Raw genomic sequence first — 27893 nt, 5'->3', positions numbered from 1 at the left:
ATGACTTCGTCTGCATGGGACCACAAAGATCACTGTGTATAAGTTGCAACTTTGCAGTTGCTCTTAGAGCTTGATCACGTGGGAAGGAAAACCTGTGCATTTTTCCCAAAATACATCCTTCACAAATGTGATCTGGAGGCTTCTCCATGAGAGGTAGATCTATAAACATGTTATGTCGCTGCATAAGCATAAGACTACCAAAATTTACATGCCCCATGCGAGCATGCCATAACTCCGCATCAACCATAGCTGGAGTAAGAGTGAATGCATGATAAGCAGACTGATCCACTGGCTGAAATGCATCCAACTGATAAAGTCCATGACATAATGTACCAGTAAGCATCAAGATCAAGGCATTAGCTTTGTCTCTGACCATGCATTTGTCATCATCAAAGTGGACCTGCATACCACAATGTGCTAAAGAAGAAATGGACAACAAATTCTTCTTTATCCCTGGTACATATAAGGCATCTGTAAGGCAGAGAATGGAGCCATCAATGGCTGTGAGCTGAATCTCCCCAATGCCACGAACTGGATATGAAGCATTGTTGGCACACTGAACAGTTTTGCCAACAGGGGCAGGGCCAACATGACTAAACAAATCCCTGCGACATGTGAGATGCTTGGAGGCACCACTATCAAAATACCAAGTACATGCATGCTCTGTCAAACTGAGTGCCTGTGAAGACCAAGAGGCATCATAGCTGCATGTATAAAAACAGTAATCCCTGTCCTCAACAAAAGAAGCAGTCTCTGGATAGCTGTCCAGCTTATACAAGCCTTTGTATCGTGTTCCAGAAGTGACTATTTCATAACCCTTTAATGGGTCTTTTACCAAACACTTCCCATCTTCAAATTCAACCTTTAAACCTTGGTCGTTTATGGCTGAGACGGAGAGCAGATTTTTCTTTATTCCTGGAACATACAATACATTTTTCATACATATATTGGCACCATTGGCTGCAATAAGTATGACATTACCAATTCCCTTTACTGGATATGTGGTATGATCTGCACATGATACAGTGCGGCCATTTGAAGCATAAACCAAGTACTGAAATACATCTTTGCATGAAGTGATGTGGCACTATCAAAATACCATGATGCATTGTGTCTGTCAGATGCAATGCAAGACATATCAGTGTCTGAAGCACCTGGTGTGTCACTAGTGCATGTGACCAAAAAAGCGTACTCTTCCTGGATTACATTAGCTGATTGCTGTGCTTTGTCATCCGAACAGTCTGCTACTACATTGCCTGCTTCTTTCTTTTTCTCTTTTGCAATCCGCTTCCTACATTCACTGATATAGTGCCCAGTCTTATGGCAGTAGTGACATTTGCCCTTCTTTTTGGGCTTGTTTGCATCCCCTTTGTCAGACTTTTCACCACTAGAAGAGGACTGTCCATGTTGCTTGCTAGACTGTTGTCCCCCATGCTTAAAGCTCTTTGCTTTACCCTTATCCTTGGCTGTAAATGCCTTTTCTCCACCACGGTTGCTCGATAAGTTTGCTCTTGTTTGCTCTTCCTCCAAGAGTAAACCCACTAGCTCTTCAAAAGTGACAAGATCACCACCTCCTCTCATTGAGAGGTTGAGAGAGGTGTGAAAGCCCAAGTAGGAAGGCGGTAAAGAATGAAGAGTGTTGGTGACCATCTGTCTGTCTGGGATAACCTCATCAATGTTTAGCAATTGTTCCTGCAAATCTTTCACTTTGGTGAGATGATCTGCCATGGAGTCACCCTCATCCATAGAAAGAAGATCCAATTGCCTCTTCAAGTAGACAACTCTTGCCTCGTTGCGTACCTGATACATTGCTTCCAATGTGTCCCATGCAAGCTTCGATGTCTTGCATGAACGAATGTGCAAAATAATAGTCCTTTTCACTGAAAGGGCTATCAATGACATGGCCTGTGCATCTCTAGAGTCCCATCTCTTCTGCTCTTGTGTGGGAGCAGGATCTACATCAAGAGCTCTTTGAGCACCTCCTCTTTGAGGCGTGGCTGGCTGTATGGTAAGTGGGCGTGTGTCATCACCACACACGATGCCCCAAAGCCCTTTGGCTACCAGCAAATTACAGATCATGAAACTCCAGAGGGAGTAGTTAGATCCATCCAGCTTGTCCTCCTGGGTGAGCACACCAAATACATCTGTAGCATTCTGTGCCATGTCAACAAAATATATCTGCAAGCAAACCAAGCACCAATGTGCACTGCCAGGCAACCAAATGTCCTGTGCAAATGTATGCCTGCAAACCAAAGCAAGTGTAAACCTGCACCAAATTGTCCAATTACACACAATGTGTATACATGCGCGACAAATCGCAGCTGTAATGCCCAATTACATGCTCCAATCAGAAAATCCCCAATTTTTATGTACTCCAATCGCTTCAATGTGCATCTAATTGGCCAATTTTCAAAAAAGCCCCAAATTTCTGCAAATGTAAGAGGTTCTATTTGCCAATTTTGACCTCAATTTTGAAAACCCCCAAATTTCTGCAAATGAGAGAGATTCAATTTGCCAATTTTGACCTCAATTTTGAAAACCCCCAAATTGCAGGCAAAGCAAAATGCCCAATTTTTTTTCAATTTGTCCTGAAATTGAGAAATCCCCCAAATTGCACCTGTAATTTTCCTCTGAATTTGACTTGCACAGAAGTGTCTGCTAAATCTGCATATGACCTGCACTGGAATGGCTGCAAAATATTGTATTTGTATTTGACCCAAAATGTGCACAGAGAAATACCTTCCTGCAAGGGCAGCAGGTTTGGAGCAGACAGTCGAAAAGAGGGAGCCAGCAGGCTGGCCAAGTCGTTGCAGGTGGAGACGTTGGAGGGAGACGTTGCAGGTGGAGTAGGTTGGCTGTGGGCAGCCGACGGGGAGCTGGGGCTGAAGCTCACGGAGCTGATGGCACAGGCGTAGGCTAGCTGCACCAGGGCCAGGCGACAGCGAAAAACAGAAAAGGCGGCGGCCAGCGAGTAGGTGTCGGGCGAGTCGTCAATCGGGCAGGCGAAGTCGGGCGCTCAGAGCAAGGCGAGCACGGCGCTGTTGAGTAGTCGGGAAGGCTGCGCCGACGGCCTCGAACCAGTGCAGGCGCCTGGAGTCGACGGTGGAGGTCGAGACGGAGCAGAAACGGCCGGCGGGCCTTGGACCAGCGCGGGTGCCTGGAGTTGAGACGGCGAGTCGTTGGTCGGTCGGAACGACGAGCGCTGGAAGACGGTGACGGCGGGTCGAGACGGACTGAATGGAGACGCCGGAACGGCGGGAGGCGTCCAGCGGCAGCTGCTGTGACGGAGCGCGGGCGGGAGCGGGGCAGCACAACCGGGTGCCGGCTAGACACGAAGAGCCGCCCGCGAGCTGGGCGGTGGTGGTGGGCTCCCCACTAGTGCCGCCCGATTCTAGTGGCTAGACGGAGAAGCGCCGACGGAACCAAACAATCCGGCGACGGAAAAACACAACGTCGACGGAAAAACGCAGGCGACGGACGGAACGCCTGTTTTCGACGAAATTTCACAGGAATTTTTTCAGCAGCAGAATATCAGGGCCAGCTCCCAGCTCCGATACCAAATGTTGGGTGTTGGACTCACACACTCACACACACAAACCTGCACATTAGGGTTAGGTGCAGGGTAGAGAAGCTCACACACAGAAATGAGAGAGAGAGAGAGAGAGAGAGAGAGAGAGAGAGGGAGAGAGAGAGAGCCAAAAGTGTGGTATCCACAAAGTGCAAGTCAACACTTGCATGTGTGCCACATCCATATAATATAGAAGTACAAAATATTATATGTTAGAGTGTCCTTTCACACTTGATGTCCAAGGGGAAAAACCACATGGGAAAAAGTGCCCTTGGTTAAGCCCTGTTCACACATAGCACTACCATAAGTGAGCATATGCCTGCAGTATCAGAGCACGGTTATTTCCCTCTTCTTAGTAGAGAAACGAACCTGTGTATTGGACACCCCGCTTCTATCACACTTAACACAATGGACAGCCAAGGCAACCCTTTGGAAGTGCCTAATTCGAGGGCCCATCAAGTGCCTCGCGTGGTTCTGATGCTTTACAAGGAAGGCACAAGCTCCTTGAGAGGTAAAATGATAGTGATTCAAAGGGACAACTGTCTCGAGGAAAGACAGTCATGCAAGAAGAAGAGCTTGATGCAATGAGGGCTGAATTGAAGCATATGAGAAAGCTTTTGCAGGCACAAGAGCAAGAGCTGAAATTTTTGCATGAAGATCCCCATGTGCAAAGTGCCATTGAAGCAAGGAAAGCAGATGCAATGGTAGACGTGACTTTTGAGTCCATGGCACGGGAAGTGGGCAAGAAGCCAAGGGAGTTGGCACTTTCCTACCTCCTCCGCAAAGGTGACATCAAAGAGGGGAAAGATGGAGAGCTGAAATTCAGAAATCCACCTCGCTTGAAGCATTGAGATCCCGCATCTCAAAGGTTGAGGTCATTTATGCAAAGGGAAGAGGAGACAGTCACCTCAGTCATGCATCTTCTCCACAAGGCACAAAGCCTGACAACTATATGTATGCTAGTGCTCATGGAGGGCATGATGGTCACATGTATTCAAGACATGTATCCCATGGAAGGGGTGACAGGTCTGCCACTAGAAGAGCCTTGCCTATTGAACTGTCTCATGGAGAGACATTGCCTTATGCAGAAAGTCACATGCATCAGATTCTCGAGTTCGTGGAGCACATGCCACCGTGCTTCATGAAACTTCCATGATGGCCCATGGAGCCCTTGCACATAGGGCTACCCCGTTGGATAAGGGGAAAAGAAAAAGAGAGGATTATGAGCCTCATGCCAGAAAGCTCAAGGAATTTAAAGCAAGTGACAAGTCCGTTAAGTTTGATGTTTTTCATGGAGAGCATGATGCTTCCAAAGTGTTAGCATTTGTGGCACAGTTTGACATTGCTTTTAGCGATGAGGACTTCACTGAGAAGTCTAAAGTACGCCATGTTAGCATGTTCTTGAAGGGGACCGCTGCTCATTGGTGGATCACTGAAAAGATCACCAAAGATCCCATTTGCACCTGGAAAGAGTTTAAGGACAGATTTTATGCTCAGTTCTTGCCACCAAATGCGGAGCAAACTCTAACCAAAAAGTGGGATAGACTTGAGCAAAGAGATAATGAAAGTGTGCAACAGTATGTCAACAAGTTTTGGAAAGTGTTGCTCGAGGTAACTCCTTTTATGCAAATCACTGAGGATGAAAGAAAGAGGAAGTTTCACTCCGGATTGCAACCAGCTTATCGTTCGGGCATTGAATTGCACCCGAAACATACTTTGCAACAGCTTCCAGCCTCTGCTCTTGCTACGGAGCAATTGGTGCTCAAAATTAAGCAAGATCAAGGCGGTTCAAAGGGCAAAGACAAGGCTGTCCCAAATCTGCAAAAAGGTGGACAGCCACCTAAAAAGAACTTCCGACAGATCCAGAAGGTGAAGGCCTATTCACTGTTAGGGTTAGAGTTTAGAGATGCTGCAAACAGGCGTGGAGAGCAACAGAGAGAGAACACGACTTTTGTGTATTCAGATGATAAAAATGTGTAGTACAATAGCCACATAATAAGTGATCTAAAGAGATGTGTTCACATGTCCGGCCATAAAATGTGCCGGGTGGACCAAAACACCTATAAACTGCTTATAAGTGAAACTAAGCTAAACTGGGGGAAAAAACCTCCACTAACTAAGGTAAAAAGTGCCCCAGTAATCTACTGATGATCACTAGCACTCCTCTGGGTGCATACACAGCATAAAACCCAACAAACCCCCCTGGAGTGATATGTGATCACTGTACATCATCCACCAAAAGGAAACAAATTCAAAGCAGTGCGGAATGCTTCGAATTTCGGACGTGGTAATGCCTTGGTGAAGATGTCTGCCACATTCTGATATGTAGGACAGTAGATCAGACTGATATCTCCTGCCTGGAGTCTCTCCCGAACAAAATGATAGTGAATCTCAATGTGTTTCGTGCGAGCATGAAACACAGGATTCCTAGCCACAGCAATGGCACTCTGACTATCAGCATAGATAGGTGTAGGCTCCTCCACTGAAATATCCATATCCGTCATGAGACGATGCAGCCAAACACACTCAACAGTAGTAGTGTAGGCTGCTCTATACTCTGCCTCACAAGACGAAGTGGCCACTGTGGTCTGTTTCTTGCTTAGCCAAGAAATGCACGAAGAGCCAATAAAGAAACAGTTTAGTGGAATGTCTGGTATCAAAATCACCAGCCCAATCTGAATCACTGTAAGCATATAATTGCATGTCACCCCCCTCAGGATAAAGCAATCCAAGAGACAAGGTACCCTACAAATACCGGAATACACGCTTTACAGCTTGCCAATGTGACAACCGTGGGCTGTGCATGAATCTGCTCAACTGAGAAACTGCATACTAAATATCTGGCCGTGTAGTACACAAGTAAATGAGGCACCCAACAGCCTGAGCATATGTAGTGGCATCAAAGGAAATACTGTCATCTTGTAGTGACAGTTTCATCCCAGGCTCCATAGGAGTACTAATAGGCTTGCAATGCTGAAATTTAAACTTCTCCAGAGGTTTAGCAACATACCGTGATTGCAACAACCCAATGCCTCTGTTATCCTGCACAAACTGTATGCCCAAATAGTAGTGTACAAGCCCCAAGTCAGACATGTCAAATGTCTGTTGCAGTATCTCTTTAAAAGCTGCAATTTTGTCATCATTTGATCCCATGAGCAAGAGATCATCCACATAAAGACTGATGACCAGCAGATCTGTCTCTTCTTTCTTTACATACAGAGTGGCTTCTGATGGACTGTTCACAAATCCCTGAGTGAGTAGGAAAAGCATCTATTTTTGCATACCAAGCTCAACTTGTTTCAAACCATACAATGCCTTTTTCAGCCTGCATACTTTCCCCTCATGACCATGTTCTGCAAAACCCATGGGCTGATATACATAAACTTCCTCCTCGAGGTCCCCATGTAGAAATGCAGTCTTTATGTCCAACTGGTGAACAACCCAACCACGATGTGCAGCCAATGCAATGACACACCTAAGTGTCGACATACGGGATGTAGGAGCAAATGTCTCCTCATAATCAATGCCCTTCTTCTCTGCATAGCCCTTTGCAACGAGACGGGCTTTGTACCTGTCAATGGATCCATCTGCATGTCTTTTCAACTTATAGACCCACTTAGTACCAATTGCTTTCTTGCCTTTGGGCAGATCAACCAAATCCCATGTTTGATTCCTTTTAATAGAATCAAGTTCATCCTGCATGGCTTTATTCCAATGCACATTATCTCGTGCATCCACAAATGAATCAAGCTCATCATCATCCTGTAAATTGGCTGCCATAACCAAATTCAAATCCATGATGTGTGCATGCTCATTGGATCGTGTCTCCCTACGAGTACGACCAGCAAGAGGACCCTCTAAATGGCTGTCCTGTATTTATCTAGGTATGTGTCTGACCTGTGGTGCCTGCTGCCCCATATTTGGTTCAGCTTCTGGCTCAATTTGCTGCTGAATTTCTGCACCACCTTCATCATTTGTTGGCTGTCTTGTACCCTCATGAGTTGGATCACCAACTGTGGAATGAAACTCCATAGGTAGTAGACCTTCAAACACATCATTTTCAATCTGATTTGCATCATAACCAGCCATGGATATTTCTGATTTTTCATCAAAAATCACAATCCGACTAGTGAATATCTTCCTGGATAGTGGGTCATATAACCGGTAGCCCTTGCTCTCACGGCTATACCCAACAAAAATGCATTTTGTGGCTTTATCATCCAACTTCCTCCTCAACTCTTTGGGTATGTGTGCATATGCAAGACACCCAAAGATACGAAACTGTGATACCGAAGGCTTGCGGCCATGCCAAGCCTCAAAAGGAGTAATGGAAACCAATGCCTTTGTGGGACATCGATTCAAAATATGACAAGCACACATGACAGCTTCCACCCAAAAGATATGTGGTAGCCTCTTTGCCTTTAGCATACATCTGGCCATCTCCATGAGTGACCGATTCTTCCTTTCTGCAACCCCATTCTGCTGTGGAGTATAAGGAGTAGTATACTGATGTTTTATACCTCTACTCCCAAGAAAGGAATTCAACATGTGTGACATATATTCCCCCCCTCGGTCAGAACGAAGAGTCTTAACCTTGCATCCTGACTCTGTCTCAGCAAGTGCTACAAAGGCCAAAAATGCATCATATACCTGTGATTTCTGTGTCAAAGGATAGACCCAGCATATACGAGAGAAGTCATCAATAAATGTTGCAAAATAGAAGCAACCACCTAATGACTTCGTCTGCATGGGACCACAAAGATCACTGTGTATAAGCTGCAACTTTGCAATTGCTCTTAGAGCCTGATCACGTGGGAAGGAAAACCTATGCATTTTTCCCAAAATACATCCTTCACAAATGTGATCTGGAGGCTTCTCCATGAGAGGTAGATCTGTAAACATGTTATGTCGCTGCATAAGCATAAGACTACAAAATTTACATGCCCCATGCGCGCATGCCATAACTCCGCATCAACCATAGCAGGAGTAAGAGTGAATGCATTATAAGCAGACTGATCCACTGGCTGAAATGCATCCAACTGATAAAGTCCATGACATAATGTACCAGTAAGCATCAAGGTCAAAGCATTAGCTTTGTCTCTGACCATGCATTTATCATCATCAAAGTGGACTTGCATACCACAATGTGCTAAAGAAGAAATGGACAACAAATTCTTCTTTATCCCTAGGCATCTATAAGGCGGAGAATGGAGCCATCAATGGCTATGAGCTGAATCTCCCCAATGCCACGAACAAGATATGAAGCATTGTTGGCACACTGAACAGTTTTGCCAACAGGGGCAGGGCCAACATGACAAAACAAATCCCTGCGAGATGTGATATGCTTTGAGGCACCACTATCAAAATACCAAGTACATGCATGCTCTGTCATACTGAGTGCCTGTGAAGACCAAGAGGCATCATAGCTGCATGTATAAAAACAGTAATCCCTGTCCTCAGCAGTCTCTGGAGGAGCTTTAGAAGCATCATTAACAGACATCCCAGCTTCCTTTGCCTTCTCTTTGGCAATCCTCTTTCTACATTCAATGATGTAGTGACCTGGCTTCTTACAGTAATGACATTTGCCCTTCTTCTTGGGCTGTCCATCACCTTTCTTGGTATCCTGAGATGAACCACCATCACCTGAATTCTGATTTGAACTCTTTGGCTGAGTTTTTCCTTTCCCCTTTTGACCTGTAGTAAATGCTTGTTCAGCACTTGTGTTCATATTCATATTCTTCCTCATTTGCTCTTCTTGTAGCAAGAGAGCAACAAGTTCCTGATACTTAAGGGGTTCAACAGCATTCCTCATGCTGAGGTTCAAAGAGGTCTGAAAAGCCAAGTAAGATCTTGGCAAAGAGTGCAAGATGGTGGACACAAGCAGTGTCTGAGGGATAATCTCATCCACATTGATGAGTTGCTCTCTCAAATCCTGCAGCTTGTTTAAGTGGCTAGACATATCATCTCCTTCATTCATTTTCGGATTTTCCAGCTCTCTTTTCAAAAATGAGATCCGAGCCTCATTACGAGCAGCATACATCTGCTCCAAAGTCACCCATGCATTCTGTGAAGAGCCAGCTGAACAAATATGAGGTATAATAGACCTCTGTACTGACAATGCAATGAGTGACAAAGCTTGTGCATCCCTGGCATCCCATGTCTTTTGAGCATTTGTTCTTTGAACAGGCAATGGCTGCCCTAGAGCATGTACCTGTTGTCCTCGTCTACGAGCACCCCCTTGGGGAGGAGTCTCTGGAGCCAATGGACCTAGACGTGGTTCATCACCACTAACAAAATCCCAAAGACCTTTTGCCACAAGCACATTTTTCAGCATAAAACTCCACAAGGAGTAGTTTGTGCCGTCCAATTTGTCTTCCTTAGACAAATACGTGAATACATCACTCTGCTGTTGATTTGCCATTATGCCTATGCACAATGTTGTACCTATGTATCAAAAAACCCAATAGCAAGAACCCTGAAAACAACTGTACTCCACTGAATACAGTTCACCCAAATATGCCTGCACTCTCAATCCTCTGAATGTGCAGCTCAATGCACCAATGACTGAGTAGAGCAACAAAAATGGCGTACACAATGCCAAAATGCCCCAAAAATGCCCAAAATTACTGCACCCAAAACTGTGCAAAAAGCCTGTAGACTTCTTTGCTAGAAAGTCTGCCTGTAGTGCCTGTAGATTTTCACAAAGAAAATAGAATTGCCCAAAAAACAAAATTTGTAATGCTTACCACAAGTTGACTGAGTAGGTTGTGGTACCAAATGAACATATGCAGGTACAGTCCACCAAAAGAACAAGTACAATTGACTGTACTATGCAGGTACAGTCGACTTGTACTATACAGAACAGAAGGCGACTGCAGGCAGATATTCGTGGTGGCAGGTACTGTGCAGGTACGTTTACTGTACTGAGCACAGTACGGAATAGGGCGACCAGGTACAGTTGTACTCTTCGTATGTTGGAGCAGCCGACTGTATTCAGGCAGGCAAGTACAGTACGAAGTGCACTGACAGGTGCAGTCGGCGCTGACAGGTACAGTCGGCGCTGACAGTGTACGGGCTGGTACAATACGATACCAGATGAAGGCGGCGCTGACAAGTACGAAAGCTGCAGTACGACGACGCTGTCAGGTACGGAAGCTGCAGTACAGCAGCGCTGACAGGTACGCAAGCTGCAGTACGGCACTCATGGCTACTGTCGACGAACTGGTACGGACAAGTACTGATGTACGGGCTGGACAGAAACTGAAGGCGACTGTGTACTGGCTGGGCAAAGGCAGGCCTACTTGGCTCTGATACCAAATGAAGGCCTATTCACTGTTAGGGTTAGGGTTTAGAGATGCTGCAAACAGGCGTGGAGAGCAACATAGAGAGAACACGACTTCTGTGCATTCAAATGATAAAAATGTGTAGTACAATAGCCACATAATAAGTGACCTAAAGAGATGTGTTCACATGTCCGGCCATAAAATGTGCCGGGTGGACCAAAACACCTATAAACTGCTTATAAGTGAAACTAAGCTAAACTGGGGGAAAAAACCTCCACTAACTGAAGTAAAAAGTGTCCCAGTAATCTACTGATGATCACTAGCACTCCTCTGGGTGCATACACAGCATAAAACCCAACAGAAGGGAGGTAAAGCTGAAAATACCTCATCTAAAGATCAAGGGCCAAAGAAGAACAAATTTGGCTTGACCCTCGAGCAAAGAGAGCAATATGCCAAGGAGAGAAAATGTTTTTCTTGTGGCAGCAAAGAGCACATGTTTCGACAATGCCCTGACCGCAAACCAAAGCATGAGGACAAGCAAACCAAGGCTAATGTGCATGCAATTCCCAATGTGCAGGGAAACACAAAACATGATGCAAAAGAGCGGATGGTATGCAAAGCATGGGGTCAAATCAAGGATCAGCCCGCCTTATTCATGTTTGATGATTGTGCAACCAATAACTTCGTCTCTATACAAACGGCAGCTGCCTTGGGTACTGAGGTTGAGAACATGGGACCTCAGATTGAAGCAGAAGCTGCCTTTGTTGGTAAAGAGGTGGAGGTTACCCCACTCATAGGGAAGTTGCGCATACATATCCAGGGCAACCTTGATTATGAGCATTTCTTAGTTGCACCACTAAATGGATGTGATGTATTGCTGGGCAAGCCATGGCATCATAGGCTTGAGCCCCGCCAAGAGTACAAGACCAACATGATTTCTTTTATGCATAGAGGCCGCATGCATTTCATTGATGCCGGCAAAGAAGGGGATTCCATCCCACTTGTATCTCACATCCAGATTAATAAAGCAATGAAAAAGAGTCTTTCTGCGTACTTGGTTTTTGTTCGTGATAGCATTGTACCAAGTAATCAAAATGTGGATGCCATGACTTACGATAGGCTGAATTTTATTCATACATTCAATGATTGTTTTGCTGATGCATTGCCAGGTGAATTACCTCCCCAAAGGCCCGAGGATCATCGCATAAATCTTGTGCTAGGTAGTTCTCCACCTAACAAACCCGCATACCGTGTGAGTGCCGCACAACAAGAAGAGATCATGAAGCAGGTAAATGAGCTTTTAGAGAAAGGTTTGGTTCAGCCTAGTTCCTCGCCTTATTGCTCTCCCGTGCTTCTTGTTCAAAAGAAAGACGGATCATTCCGCATGTGTGTGGACTATAGAGCTTTAAATAAGCTTACCATCAAGAATAGATTCCCAATCCCGCGTATTGATGACATTTTGGATAAGCTTGATGATTCGGCTTGTTTCAGCCGTCTTGATTTGAAGAGTGGTTATCACCAAATACGAGTGGTGCCACAAGATGTCCATAAAACTGCATTTAGGACAGCTTTTGGATTATATGAATTTTTGGTGATGCCTTTCGGTCTAACCAATGCTCCTGCCACGTTTAATCATATGATGGATAGGATATTCCGACCCCATCGCAAATTCACAGGTGTATTCTTTGATGACATCTTGGTTTTCTCCAAGAATGAGCAGGAACATAGAACTCATTTGGTCACAGTGTTCAAAGAGTTGCGGAAGCATAAACTTTTCATTAATGCCAAGAAAAGTGAGTTCTTCCTTTCAGAGATACATTATTTGGGTCACATTGTATCCAAGGATGGAGTAACAATGGATCCTGCAAAGATAGAAACCATTCGGAATTGGTCAGAATTGCAAAACGTACATCAAGTACATAGTTTTTTGGGATTATGTTCATATTATAGGCGTTTCATAAGGCATTTTGCTATGATAGCCACCCCTCTACATGATCTCACCTGGGCAACAAGGTCTAGAATGGCTGTCAGCCAAGTGTGGGACAGCCCACACAGACTGCCCAGCAGTACAGTACCCTTGCGCAGGGCTGTCCAGCAGTCAGGGGTACTCTTCTTGGTTCATGCGCATGGTGCCCAGCAGCCAGGATGCTGCCCCAGAAGGCTGCGCAGGCTGGACAGCAGTGTGAATACATGCGCAGGCTGGACAGAAGGTATTTATAGTGTGAAAACACTTTATTAATAAAACTCAGTCGTGGAGCTCCCTGAAGCCAGCCAACTGGATGCTATGAAGAGTATAAATACCCCAGCCCATAATCCATGATCTCATCTCATAATTCACCAAGAGCTCCAAGCAAACAAGGGCCAGGACAGCCAAGAACATTGCTAAAGCAAAGGGGTGAAGGACTGAAGGTCAAGGGCAGGTTTTCCAGCCAAGAAAAGGTCAAGTACTTTGTATTTGTTTTCAGATTTACATCATTCTAATAAAGCAAATACACCATCCGTGGTGGGGGCCCTACAGAGGGTAATTGGGACCCAATACTGTGTCCTTCTCCATCTCCCCCTTCTCTCTCTATTTTCTGCACATCGTCTTTCAGTTTGTGCGTTAATTCCGTCACGAAAAGAGTGTTGTTTTCTGAGTTTTGAAGTACCGATCCTTCTCCGAAGCTTCCGCATATTACAGTGGTATCAGAGCTCACTTCAAGGACAAAGATTCAGCAAAGAAAACCAGAAAAAAAATTTTCGCTCGTGTGGTTGGTTTTTTAGACGCCGGTGGACTACCCCTTTCGGAGTGACTCCTGTCCCTCGAAGGACGGTTGGTTTTTAGCTATGGCGAGCTTTGGCGACGAGAGAGAACCAGAACCATGGGACCAGAGTGCACCAGGCAGCCCAGCGAGGGCACCCGGCTTGAGTGTAACAGATATGTTTCAACAGATGATGCGAGCAATCGCAGACCAGACAACCAAGTTGGATGAGCAAAATGCGCAGATTTTGGCTCTGGAGGAGCGTTCTCGCTCTCCAGCGTCGCGTTTTCCATCTCCTCCTCCCTCTCCTTCCGTATCCCAGATACCAGATCCTCGTCACAGGGACCCTCTCGCAGGGTCACAGCCGCAGCCAAGCTCCTTGCTTGAGATGCAGATGCGCGCATTGGAGATTCGACAACGCGAAGACGACGCCATGCAACGAGTGGAACACGAGCGTTACCTCAAAGCTTTGGACGCCAGATTGACACCGGCGGCGCCCTCGAATCATTTTCCCGAGAAAATGAATTTCAGTAAGTATAATGGTAAACTCGATCCCACTACTCTGTATTCATGGTTACATCAATTTGAAGCTTACTTTGCCGCAGTTAGGAAATCAAATATTGACAAAGTGATCTTAGCCAGTTGGTACTTGGAAGGTGAGGCCATTCCTTGGTGGACTCAGTGGGCTCATGCCCACACCAGATCAGGTATGGCAACGAGTTCGTCCGTGACCTTAAGCAACGGTTTCTACCGCCCCACTACCTTGAGCGACTCAAAGACGAGTTCAGGGGAGCGCGTCAGCACGTGCAACCAGTCCTTCAGTTTGCCAATAGAATTTCGACCTTGTGTCTGCAATTAGGCTTATCTGATACGGACAAGAAAGGGCAGTTTTTGTATGGCCTGGACACGCAAATCCAATGGGAGGTGCGTATGTTTAGACCAGCCACCTTTGAGGACGCACTCTCGCTTGCGCAGAGTGCAGAAATGAAACACAATGGTGGCAAGCCCAAGACTTCCCAGCAGGCTAACGCCTCGGGGGGCAAAAGCCAGAACCAAACGGGGTCTTCCCCAGGACAGAGCCCGGGAGCCTCTGGCTCCAAGAACTCGAACAATGCGTCTAAGCTTACTCCAGACCAAAAAACGGAGGCAGGCAAGACAGGTGGCAAGTTGAGTGCTGAGGAGCTTGCTCAGTACAGGAAGGAGGGTAGATGTTACTTTTGTCACACAAAAGGACATACTTCTCGGGATTGTCCGAAGAAGCCTCCAAAGGCCGCCGCCGCCGCCTCCACAGCTTCCGTGGCGAGCACAGCTCCCACACAGACCCCAGTGGCTACCCCTAGTCCTTCAACCCCCGGTGCTTCAGTAGGAGCAATTATTAGCCGGGAGCTCGAAGATAAGCAGAAGGGCGCCCATGACCAGGAGTATGAGCGCAACGAATTGCTCAAGTCTTTTGGCTACATAGGTGGCCAGAGAGTCGTTGTCTTGTTTGACAGCGGCAGCACGGAGGATGTGATCACGGAAGAGGCCGCTAGGCGTGCCCGTTTCGAGCTAACTCCGGTGGACAAACAAGTTGAGGGTTTTAGCACAGGTATGACAACGAGCGTCAAGTATGAAGCTCTAGGTGCTAAATTAGTGATTCAGGGCATAGAGTTTGTGCGTGACTTTATGGTTGCCCCTCTTGTAGGAGCAGACATAATTTTGGGTATCCAGTGGTTTCACAAGTTTCTTCCTGATGTCAAGTGGGACAAGCACACGTTCCAGATTGATCGGAATGTGTCAAACACCCCGGTGACCATTAAATGTGAGCCAGGTATTCCAAACTTTCCGCTCATAAGCCACTTGCAGGCTAAGCGAGCAGTCAGGAAAGGCGCACAGTGTGCGATGATTTACATCCAGACAGCCCAGACGGTGGCCAGTGCTTCCGAGAAGTACTCGGTTCTCCATCAAAAGTTCCAGAAGATTTTTCTTCAGGACAGTCTCCCTCCCCAACTTCCCCCGTCCAAATCGGAGGATCACAAGATTGACCTCCTCCCAGGCTCGGAACCCCCGAGCAAGTTTCCGTATCGCCTGTCTAAGGCAATGGAATCGGAGTTGGACCGCCAACTCCAAGAATTGTTGCAAGCTGGCTTCATCCGCCCCAGCGTGTCGCCATTTGCAGCACCGATCTTATTTGTCAAGAAGAAAGATGGGTCTTCTCGGTTGCGTGTCGATTATCGTGCACTCAACAAGCTGACTATCAAGAGCCGATTCCCGATGCCTCGGATTGATTATATTCTCGAGAGGCTGAATGGAGCTAAGGTGTTCTCTAAATTGGATTTAAAGAGTGGGTACCACCAGGTACGGATTGTAGAGGGGGACATCCCCAAGACAGCTTTCCGTACAGAACGGGCCCACTATGAATTTGTGGTCATGCCATTTGGTTTGACGAACGCCCCAGCTACATTTAACCGCATGATGATGCGTATTTTCCGGGAATTGATTGGAGTGTGTGTGTTCATATTTCTGGACGACATACTCATATTTTCAGCTACAGTTGAGCAGCATGACATTGATGTGGAGAAAGTCCTTAAGTTGCTGGAAAGCAACGAGCTCTATGTCAATGAAAAGAAGTCAGAATTTTATCTGTTCCAGGTACATTACTTGGGATATATAATCAGTGCCGAAGGCATTCGACTTGATCCGGCTAAAGTGGCCGAGATTGTTAACTGGGAAGTGCCTCAGACCGCTTATGACATTAGATCTTTTGTGGGTATATGCCAGGCATATTCCACCCACATTGACAAGTTTTCTGATCTCTCGGCAGACCTCACCGATCTGCTAAAGGGAGTGAAAACAAGGAGGCAAAAGATTCGAATGACTCCACGAGCGTTGGAGGCATTCCAGAACCTCAAGGTGGCTTTGTCAGAAGCGCCTTGTTTAGCCCTTGCCTCGTGGGACGAACCATTTCAAGTGATCACCGATGCGAGTAACATCGCAATTGGCGGTGTATTACAACAGAATGGTCATCCAGTAGCTTACATGTCTCGTAAGTTACTGCCCGCCGAAAAGAACTACTCAGTCTACGATCGTGAACTCCTAGCAGTTATACAGGCCTTGAAACATTGGAAACATTTCCTGTATGGCCGTGACTTTGAGGTTCGCACTGACCATCAGGCATTGCGCTGGATCAGACGATGCCAAGTGCACAGTGGAGTGATCGACAACACCGCTGGAGTCAGATATTCCAGCAGTTTGGTGGCATGATTGAGTACCTTCCAGGAAAGGCCAATCCAGTGGCCGATGCTTTGAGCAGGAAGGGACAAGTATCTGCGATTCAGACCACTAGACTTGACCTTGTTGGTACTGGACTAGAAAACATGAAGCACACGTACGCGGATTCCGAGGAATTCGGTACTCAGTGGGAACAGGCATTGGATGCCACAGGACCATGCCATTTTCTGATACGCGATGGTTGGCTTTACTACAAAGGCCGACTGTGTGTCATGAAATCATTCCGGGCAGCTCTTCTCCATGATGCCCATGACGCCATTACAGGTGGTCATAGGGGCATGAATTCGACTCTGGAGAAATTAGAACGGCAATACTTTTGGCCAAAGATGAGGCGTGATGTGTTTACATATGTACAACGCTGTGACATTTGTCAAAAGGTGAAAGCTCCTCGTGGAAAGAAGATAGGGTTGTTACAGCCTTTGCCAATTCCTGAGGGTCCTTTCCAAGACATTTCAATGGACTTTGTCACAAATCTGCCTCCCAGTCCGAGTAAGCGTAATACACAGTGTTTAACTATTGTTGACAGGTTCAGCAAATTTGTTATGCTTATTCCTTGCAGGGCCAATGTGACCGCCGAGGATGTTGCCCAGCTATTCATTCGGCATTGGTACCCGATTGGTGGGATTCCTAGGACCATAGTGTCAGACCGAGATGCCAAGTTTACCAGTCATTTTTGGAGGGCATTGTTTGATAATTTTGGTACTAAGTTGAATTTTTCCAGTGCATTCCACCCACAGACAGATGGCCAGACAGAGATATACAACCAGTTGGCCTTTGATGTGTTGAAGTGTTATGTCCACGATCAGCAAGGTAAGTGGGAATCGTTTTTGCCTTTAGTTCAAGCTGTTTTGAATGACTCTTTTTCTTCAGCTATTGGCAGGACTCCATATGAGGCAGCATTTGGAAGGCCTTTCCAGTCGTTGTTAACCAGGACTTCGTCTTCAGTACCGGAGGCGAACAGAGTGACGGAGTCTTACCAGGAGATCCTAGAGTCCGTTAAAGACAGATTGGCTAAAGCGCAAGAGGCCTACACTCGACAGGCCAATAAAGACCGAAGGGACATGAAGTTTTCGGAAGGAGATTGGGTGTATCTTCGGATTATGAAGCAAAGATTGAAGCAGGTGGGCAAGCGATGCCCAAAGTTGTCTTTCAGGAGCTTCGGACCATTTCCCATCCGGAAAAAGATTAATGAGGTGTCTCTGCAATTAAAGCTACCTCCGAGTTGGACTATGCACGATGTATTTCATGTCAGTTGGTTAAAGCCATATGCAGGTCCACCCCCTTCAGAGGTCAAAGACGAAGCGGAACCAAACATCATTGATGAAGCAGAAGTAATGGTTCCAGAACAGATCCTTCTGCACCGTTTCAAGCATGGCTCAGGCCGAAGACTACGACAGTTTCTCACGAAGTTTCAAGACCGAGGAACTCATGAAGCGGTATGGCTCGACAAAGAATTTTTCGAAGACTATCCGGCATTATTGACGGATTATTTGGAGACTATGCAGCTTCCGTCAAGTTAAGCAGAAGGGGATGTCACGTGCATCCCGCACTTGGATGCCACGTAGACATTTCTGTACAGAAGGTGCAGGACCTGGGATGGTGAACTGGTCCCATGTGAGCCCAGTCCGGGACGAGTCAGCCAGGGATCCATCTCAGTCGTCCGAGGTCAGGTGTGCATTGTCCTGCACATGAGTCCAAGGTCAGGTGTGCACTGTCCTGCACATGAAGCAGTGCCAGTCCGCGCTGTGAGTCTCCCTCTGGAATGATGTCAGATGTTCTGTGTATCTGGTTTGCAACTGGATGCCAGGCCTCTGTAGGCATGTAGGTTTGCATGTAGAGATGGGGCCAGCCCATAGGGCTACCCCAAGTTAGAAGATCTTGCACTTGCACTTGTAGTGTGGGCATGGGGGAGGTGTAGAACCACCCCCAAGGGGCCAGGAGGGCCCACATTGTGCCCACCAGCCATGGCTTGGGCTGGAAGGGCTGTCGGCCAGCCTTAGGGCCATGGGACAGCCAGCCGGCTGGGCAACAAGGTCTAGAATGGCTGTCAGCCAAGTGTGGGACAGCCCACACAGACTGCCCAGCAGTACAGTACCCTTGCGCAGGGCTGTCCAGCAGTCAGGGGTACTCTTCTTGGTTCATGCGCATGGTGCCCAGCAGCCAGGATGCTGCCCCAGAAGGCTGCGCAGGCTGGACAGCAGTGTGAATACATGCGCAGGCTGGACAGAAGGTATTTATAGTGTGAAAACACTTTATTAATAAAACTCAGTCGTGGAGCTCCCTGAAGCCAGCCAACTGGATGCTATGAAGAGTATAAATACCCCAGCCCATAATCCATGATCTCATCTCATAATTCACCAAGAGCTCCAAGCAAACAAGGGCCAGGACAGCCAAGAACATTGCTAAAGCAAAGGGGTGAAGGACTGAAGGTCAAGGGCAGGTTTTCCAGCCAAGAAAAGGTCAAGTACTTTGTATTTGTTTTCAGATTTACATCATTCTAATAAAGCAAATACACCATCCGTGGTGGGGGCCCTACAGAGGGTAATTGGGACCCAATACTGTGTCCTTCTCCATCTCCCCTTCTCTCTCTATTTTCTGCACATCGTCTTTCAGTTTGTGCGTTAATTCCGTCGCGAAAAGAGTGCTGTTTTCTGAGTTTTGAAGTACCGATCCTTCTCCGAAGCTTCCGCATATTACAACACGCCTCCTATCTCTCTGTGTCTCTTGTGCTGTCTATTTTCTGCACTCTACTTGCTCTTGTAAACCCAAGTTTGGTTATCATTTCCGCTGCATATTTTGACATTCTTGCCCGTCAAGAAAACTATTAGAGTTGATCGTATGGTCAAGCTTTTTCTTGCTAATATTTTCAAACATCATGGTATGCCTAAATCCATTGTTGGGGATAGAGATCCCAGGACTACGAGCCTCTTTTGGAGAGCTTTATTTGATAACATGGGTACTAAACTTGAGTTTTCATCAGCTTATCATCCCCAAACGGATGGCCAAAGTGAAGCTGCAAATTCAGCCGTGTTGGATTTGTTGAAGTGTTATGTGGCAGATCAAAAGACTGCATGGGAGAAGTATCTTCCAATTGTTGAGTTTGCCTACAACAATACGATCCATGCCTCCACGGGAAAGGCCCCATTTGAGATTATTTATGGCAGAGTGGTATTGCCACCCATCCTTCATACAAAGGATGAGATTTTTGCAGCTGATGAATATGTTCGTGACTTGGATGTAGCCTTTGCTCAGGTACGGACAGCCATTGCAAGGTCACAAGATAAGCATAAAATGGCTGCTGACAAGCATAGAAGGGACATGCAAGTCAAAGAAGGTGATTGGGTTTTGCTGAAATTTGAGAAGGCTAGGCTTCGGAAGAGGCCAGGACGAGAAGGATCATATCCTAAGCTTTCTCCTCGCTATTATGGACGCTTCAAGGTGATTCAAAAGATCAATGAAGTGTCATACAGGCTTGCTTTACCTAGTCATTGGAAGATTCACAATGCATTTCATGTGAGTCTTTTCCGGAAATATGTGGGGCCAAATCCTGACGAGCCTGTCACAGAAGATCCGCCAGAGATTGATGAGCTTGAGAAGATCCTCCAGCCATAACAGATTGTCTTCACAAGGAGCGAAAGCTACCTGCAGGGAAGCTTTCCAGGAGATACCTTGTGAAGTTCAAAAATTATTTGCCCATTGATGCAAAGTGGGTAACTGAGGATTATTTTATTGACTACCCAAAGTTGTTGCACGCATATCTTGAGGCTTTTCCGTTGAGGACAACTCTTTAGAAGCCCGGGGGTTATGTCACCAATTGGCCGACCATTTGGTCCATCTCCAGATTTGTGTCTCGTTCACTTGAGGCCAGACCAATGTCTCATGTGAAGGGGCCAGTATTTTTGCATAACATGGATGGGAGCCAGACTGGTGCCACCCGTGTTAGCAGGATGGTGTCGTATGGACGGGAGCCAGACTGGTGCCACCCGTGTATGACCTGGACTGTGTTCTATCCATGGGATTGTCACGCCATGGAAGAGCCAGTATTTGTGCCGTGTCTTGCCTATGGGACTGTCACTCCATAGAGGCTCGTGCCTGGATCTGTGTCTTACCTATGGGACTGTCACTCCATAGGAAGACCGGGATTTATGTTTCTGTCATGCCATCATTGTGCCCGACAGATGTTTTGTACTTGTTCCATGAACGGGAGATATGTCCATGATACTATTTACACATGCATTCATGTTTTGCATGTTTGGAACTGTTTTCGCATGACTTGTATTCTTGTGTTTGCCTGTTTGACGTGCCACTTACTGGTCGGGGACGCCTGCCAGTGAGTCGTGAAGTTTGCTCTGTCTTCTAACGAGTTTTGTTGCGTGTGAACAGGTGGTAAGTGTATTGCACTTGTTTGTTTAATAGCTTTCTTTCTAACCTTTATTTTTATAAGGTTGTAAGTTCACATTCATTTAAGAGTGGGCACCCACGTATGGGCCAAGGTGGGGAGAGAAACCCCACTCTTAACCCTTTATGTGTGGGGGTGGGCGCATGGCCACCTACCCACACCCCACCTTGAAACTGGCCGCCCCCATGCAAGCTAGGGGAGCCGGCCAGCTGTGGTCGTGTGCTCTCTCTCCAACTCCTACAAAAGAGTGACCACCCCACCCGCTTGGAGAACACAGCCGGCGATCATCTCCTCTCCGTTTGCTCTCAGGTGGCTCCACCTCCACTCTGCAGGGTGCTGCGCCTCTCCTCTCCAGACGGATGCTCCCTCTACCCCTCAGGCAGTTGCGCACGCCTCCCACAGGCTGCTACTGGTGGCTGTGCTCTGCACAGCAGGCGGCTGTGCTCTCCCAGCAGGCTGCGCTCCTCTCCATAGGCGGCTGCGCCTCCTCCTCCTCCCTTGCAGGCAGCTGCACCTTCTCCACAACAGGCGACTGCGCCTCCCCCAAGCAGCTGCGCCTTCTTCTATAGGCAGCTGCGTGGGGCTGCGCTCCCCTCTACAGGCAGCAGCGTGGGGTTGCGCCTCCCTTTCATAGGCGGCTACAGGCGGCTCTGCGCCTCCCCTCTTCAGGCGGCTACGCTTTCTACACACGCGACTGCTCCTCCTCCTCCTCGACAGGCTGCTGCACCCTGGTGTCCATCTCTAGTAGCTGCACATAGACGCCTCGGGTATTTGTCTTCCACTAGCGAGCTACAAGTAAGTGGATTCAGATTTAAGTAAAGGATTTTGTTGTAAATCTGATAAAAGGATTCTCTCTACCGCTAACACCCGTTCGGTCGAGCAACTTCAGTGAGTGTAGACACATATGCTTATAAACCTTATAAATCCATATAAATAAATAAAATCCATAGATGTTCCATGGTCCATCTTTGAACCTGAAAAATTTGTATAAGCCTTCCAAACATATTCTGTGCCAAAGTCTAGCCTAACACAGGTGTCTGCCACCCTGTGTTCCTTAACAAATGAGTAGCAAAATCGTCATATACATCTGCATTCCTCTCAACGATCAGAGCCTACAGAGCGTATCTCTACAATACAGGCTGATCCAGGAGATCTTAGGCAATGTATGGGCTGTGATTTGACGTCTTCATTCTCAGCCACATCTTGTACTTGAATTTCAATTGTAACACTTTTTTCTTGTACATAATACAGATCAATAGTTTAGCACTCTTGTGTGAGTTGCATGTGTGATTCCGCCGCACTTTTTCTCTGTGAAAAACCTAGCACATAGACAAGAGTGTTCTACAGAGCTTCTGTGTGAAAACAGCATTTTTCCCAACCCTAAAAAGGGAATTTACTGGGCTTTATTGGTTTTATTTAGGATTTTTGTGTCTTTGCTGCTGGCCGACAGCCTTTAGGCTAGCCGACCGGCAGTCCCTCACCATATATATAGGTTAGCCTCATCATTCATCACATTGTACCACTTCTTGACCATATCTAGTACCATTTGCTGTTGCTGCTGCTGCTGCTGCTGCCGGCGCACACCACATTGCTTTATCATCATCGCCTGACAGTACAGCACCTCAGCGTTTACAGGCCACACCTTGGGACAGCAGCCCTCTCTGCTACATTCAGTACATCAGTGTTACATATCTGTTCATGGGACAGCAGCCCTCTCTGCCACATAGATCACATCAGCGTCACATACCTATTAATGGGACAGCAGCCCTCTCTACTACATAGAGCACTTCAACGGTTTTCTTCATCTCACACCATCGGGATAGCGGCCCACTCTCTGCTACATCACACCATCAAGACAACAGCCCACTGTCTGCTTATCTTCACCATCCACACCACTCAAGACGGCAACCCTCTCTACTCTTCACTACCCCTCAGGTACGCAGCACCCTTGTCACCAGAGCTTGCACCCCTCAGGTACACAACACCCTTGTCACCAAAGCTTGCACCCTTCAGGTCTTGCAACACCGTTGTCACCAGAGCTTGCTCCACTACCCCACTCGAGACGGCAGCCCTCTCTGCTCTTCATCTACCACCTCAAGTACCGCATCACACCCGTCACTAGAGCCTGCATCACTTCACCTTCCGCTGCCCACTACCACCTCAGAGTGCCTCTGCATCCACTGATGCGAACCTTCGACACCAACCACCTCTCGGAGTGCTTTGCCTCACATCGACGCAAGCCTTCGTCATCGACCATGCTTCAGCTCTGACATCATCTCTTCTTCTGCACTGGTCTTTCTACTCAGAGTCACCTCACATCAAAGGGCTCTTGTACATATTTTCACTTGCCATTATATATAGACTCACTCACCTATTTCATGTTGTGTTGTTTTGCTCTGATCTCTCTTACATCTGGTCCTTTCGTCCTTTTCACCTTCCGCTGCCCACTACCACCTTGGAGTGCCTCTGCATCGACCGACGCGAGCCTTCGACACCAACCACCTCTCGAAGTGCTTTGCCTCACATCGACGGGGCCTTCGTCATCGACCATGCTTCAACTCCGACATCATCTCTGCTTTTGCACTGGTCTCTCCTCAGAGTCACCTCACATCAGAGGGCTCTTGTACATATTTTCACTCACCATTATATATAGACTCACTCACCTATTTCATGTTGTGTTGTTTCGCTCTAATCTCTCGTACATTTGGTCCTTTCGTCCTTTTGCCCTCACAGCTTCTCGGGCTGTTTGAGTGGTTCCATCATTCGAACGCTTTGGAGAACCTATGTATGCCAGGAAGGATTCCTCTTATGTACGGATATGCAAAACTAAGTTACTCCTAGCAAAGGTCCCTTATGTTTACCAAATCAATATTGTTGTTTTGAATTTGCTTTATCATTCAGTTTGTATTGAAAATCTGATGGTTCCTTCACCAACCTCAAGCTTGTTTCACAAATACTCCTTGGTGATTAAAGATACTAGGGAGACGTCAGCCCATCTTCGAGCCCCCACTGTGGTGTTGTTGGTTTTGTGGCCATTTCAAATTCTGTATGTAATTAACAATTAATCGCTCTGAGATCCGTACTCCCCCATTACAGTATGTATAATATACATATCCATGTGGGCTCACGCATAGGAATATGGCATTTCGATAGGACTTTTGAATGCATTGCATATGCGCATATTTGCTACAATCTCTCACTCCCAATATGATGTTCCCTTCTTTTGTGTTGTCCCGTCTTAACCACAGGCGTCTCCAGAAAATAGTTGAAAAGGTGAGGAAAGCCCAGATCTCCCGGAAGTCTCCCCAGTCCATTCCCCCACCCATCCTATTTTCAGGTCCAGGATTCACGGCACGCTCTTACCCTGGATTACCTGATGTTGCATTTCAATTGATTGTTTGGTTTGTCCATTCCAGTCTATAAAAGCAGAGCTAGTCAAAAGATATTGTCTGAATATAAACACCGGGTTAACTACTTGTTTGCTCTCGTAGTGGGGCAAAAGAGTTACCTTCGAGAACCTGGCACTTGTCTCGAAGGTCGGCACAAAGGTAGTGTGCTTTGCCAGAAGCCAGGGAGTCGGCGAGAAGGCCCGATTCCTCGTGAGCGTCCAGCGAGATCTGCGGGGCAAGATCCATGATCCGCACGATCCATCGCCCACTTTTCAGCAGCTGCAGCACCAGATGACGAGCCGCGAAGCCGCGACCGCCGGTAACCACACACACGGCCGGACCACTGCCGTCTTCCATGTACGTGTACTTGTGCCCTTCTCTCTCTCTCTCTCTCTCTCTCTCTCTCTCTCTCTCTCACACACACACACACACACTCACTCTCAGCACGTACAGGATCTACAGGATCTATTCATAGCCAGTACTTGATTGGCGGGGAAAAGAACCAAGACCAAAACCACTTTTTTTCATATGAGCTTTCTCTATGTACTACAAAGTTGGCTATGTCTAGGATGGAAACAAAAGCATGAATCTGGCCATTCATGTAGTTATGCTTGTTTTGATGGTGCTATGCATTTGAGTAGATGCTCTAGTCACTTGCAAGTGGTGTGTGAATATTGATTGCCCTTACTACTCTTGGTTGCACCATCAGAATGAAACATAGTGGAAAGGTAGATTGAAACAGAGTTGTCTTGTTGGATCGTTGGTCTATAAGATGTGCTATACATCTTGGTAATCATAATCACCCTTATGAGGAGAGGCTATGTAGGTCCATTGAACAAAAAATTGAGAAAAATTTGATGTCTTGTGCCACAATGAACCCTTCTACTACTACAAAGCAATTGGAGACAACTCTAGCTCAAGATGTCATTTTGGGCAGGCTTATGGGGGATAAGAAACCTAACATTTTGAAGATTGGTGAAGATGAATTTGTAAAGTTGCTTGAGTATGTCACTCCACTTTCAAATAAAAGGAGGATTGAAAGATGTTTGGAGTATGCAAAAAGAGCCAAAGGCATTACATCAAAGGGTCTTGAAGCACATGTGAAGGGTTTCAAAAATGAGAGAGCAAACGCCTAGCATACATGCCATGCAAGCACTTATACTTTGTGTGCTTGCGGGTTCTAGACTTGGATTCATTGGCTCATGAGTTCATGCATCAAGCAACACTCACTAAGTTTGAGTTATTTCAAGCAGCACTCACCAAGGTGGAGTTATTTCAAGCCCTAACTAGTAGACAATGCAATGTGCCTGCATGAGGGGCTAATTTTTTTGATATTGCTATTTGAAATATAGCCCCTTCACATATGGTTGAACTTTTGTGTCTAAAATGTAGTACCTTGAAATATAGTGGAACTTTTTGTTTAAAATATAGCACCTTGAAGTTTCTTGTGGTGAGCTCAATATTAGAGCATGCTTGTACCCTTCGAATATAAAAATTTAGCTTAGATAAGTGCCCAAACTTAATTTTCTATGATTGTGTTTTAATGGCATGCAAGAAAAACCAATGTTTTAATGTTTTTTTTGGTAATGGTTGGTGTCATTTCTTCAATTCCATGCTCTAATTTGTGTGTTAACTATAGTGTTATGCTTGTGTGTGCATGTTTAGAAACTGTACCTATTGTCCATTCTTATTAATCCTAGAATTGATCCAGTTTAATTGGTGCTCCTTTTAAACTTAGAGGTGGCTCATTTGCCCCGATATGTTAGAGTAATTAAGTTAACCCAAGCCCTGAATTGAAGTAGAATTGGATACATGGGAAAATGTAAGATGTTACTTTCATTTCTTAATTTGAAATCCCCATTGAACATCCCAAAGACTAGAGTGGGGACTACATACTTGGGTAAGTAAGACAGCATATGGAACAGATTCTCCATAGATTTTGGAACTCCAACTCCAACTGCAGATTGACCATGGAATGTTTAAGTAGCACTTCAACATCTTATAAGTTTCATATAGATTTATGGGAGCTACAAGTGCAAACAATAGTAGATATCCATTAGTTAGACCAATGTCACACACACTATATGGTCTTTCAGCCCTAAGCTCTAGAGATTTATCCTTTTGACCAAAGTTATTTTGATACCACTGCTTTGAAATTATCCCAAAAGCTTTTGCATTCTCTGAAACTTTCTTCTACTATTTTAGGTGCTGGGTGTAATTTGAGCTAAGGGTTTTGATTTCCTTTTCCACCTTTGTGAGTTTTTCTATGCATTCTTGTATAAGATTTATAGCTTTGAGTCTGATTGGCTCTACTTGTTCTAATTGAATTTCTTCCATGGTGACAATCCCTTTAGCCAACTCACAAACTATCCACTAAACATCGTAAGTCCACCCACTTAACTTCTGTGCAAAATCCTATGTATAAGGTTCATGGAAGTTTGTAGCATTAATCTATTCCACTGTTCCTTAATTCCTTGACTTTTTTGATGTATCCTCAACTTCCACAAGCCAACCCTTCATCTAGCTAAACAAGAGTATAAGGGTAAGTCAATTCATTGAACCTCTTCATTTTGTCCTCATCTACTTTAGGATCTTGTGGGTTGTTAGTGAACCTATATAAGAGATTATTATCTCGAATATCTACTTCCTCATCCTCAAGGGTGGGGTAATTTGTGTGCTCACTCTGTTCCAGTTTTTCTAGGTGGTCATACTACAGGTATAGTTTTCCAAATGTCTAAGGGATGATAAATTGGACTCTCTTTCACCTTTAAGTAACGAGTACAATCCATGGTCTCCAAATGTTCATAGGTTTTTATCCTTGTGGACACATGCTCATTAAGACCTAGGTTATCCCTCTGACAGATCTTATATAATTGATTGTGTATCTTCTAAAAATTTACTGAGACCGCAGTGAATAATAATAAATAGACCCATGCTCTAAAATTTAGGATAATAGGGAGAGAATGTAAATAGCTATTCATGACTTTCTATGGCCAAGTCACCATAAAAAACTGCCATTATAAAAGTAGGGGCATTTTGTCTAAACAACTTTCTAGAGATCCATTCCACATCATCATGATTACTTGCCTCTTGAAAATCTATACCCTTTTTTGTAAGGGATAGTATTAGTGTAGAGGTGAAGATCTATTAAGTTTGCTCAGGTATCCTAGGCATAATTGCCAATGTTGCCAATTCTGATGCATGATTAGAGAGAGTTTCCATGAGAGCACCTGCATCTTCTTG

At 46.0% G+C, this 27893-nt stretch overlaps 1 protein-coding gene across 1 annotated transcript in view; it reads right to left on the bottom strand.

The window, feature by feature from the left end:
- LOC147610157 (3beta-hydroxysteroid-dehydrogenase/decarboxylase-like) overlaps nt 1–25169 on the bottom strand; it is a 49135-nt gene extending 23966 nt beyond the window's left edge. The window contains exon 1 of the mRNA XM_086787282.1: nt 24770–25169. Coding sequence (XP_086643408.1) covers nt 24770–25007 — 238 coding nt within the window. The 5' untranslated portion in view covers nt 25008–25169. The remainder of the gene's footprint in view (nt 1–24769) is intronic.
- Between the last annotated feature and the right edge of the window lie 2724 nt (nt 25170–27893).

Source organism: Cibotium barometz, chromosome 50, assembly GCF_041138505.1.
Source record: "Cibotium barometz isolate CiBa-2024 chromosome 50, ASM4113850v1, whole genome shotgun sequence".
Classification (NCBI taxonomy): domain Eukaryota; kingdom Viridiplantae; phylum Streptophyta; class Polypodiopsida; order Cyatheales; family Cibotiaceae; genus Cibotium; species Cibotium barometz.
The sequence above is the reverse complement of the archived record's forward strand: the minus strand, read 5'-3'. Positions and strand labels throughout refer to the sequence as shown.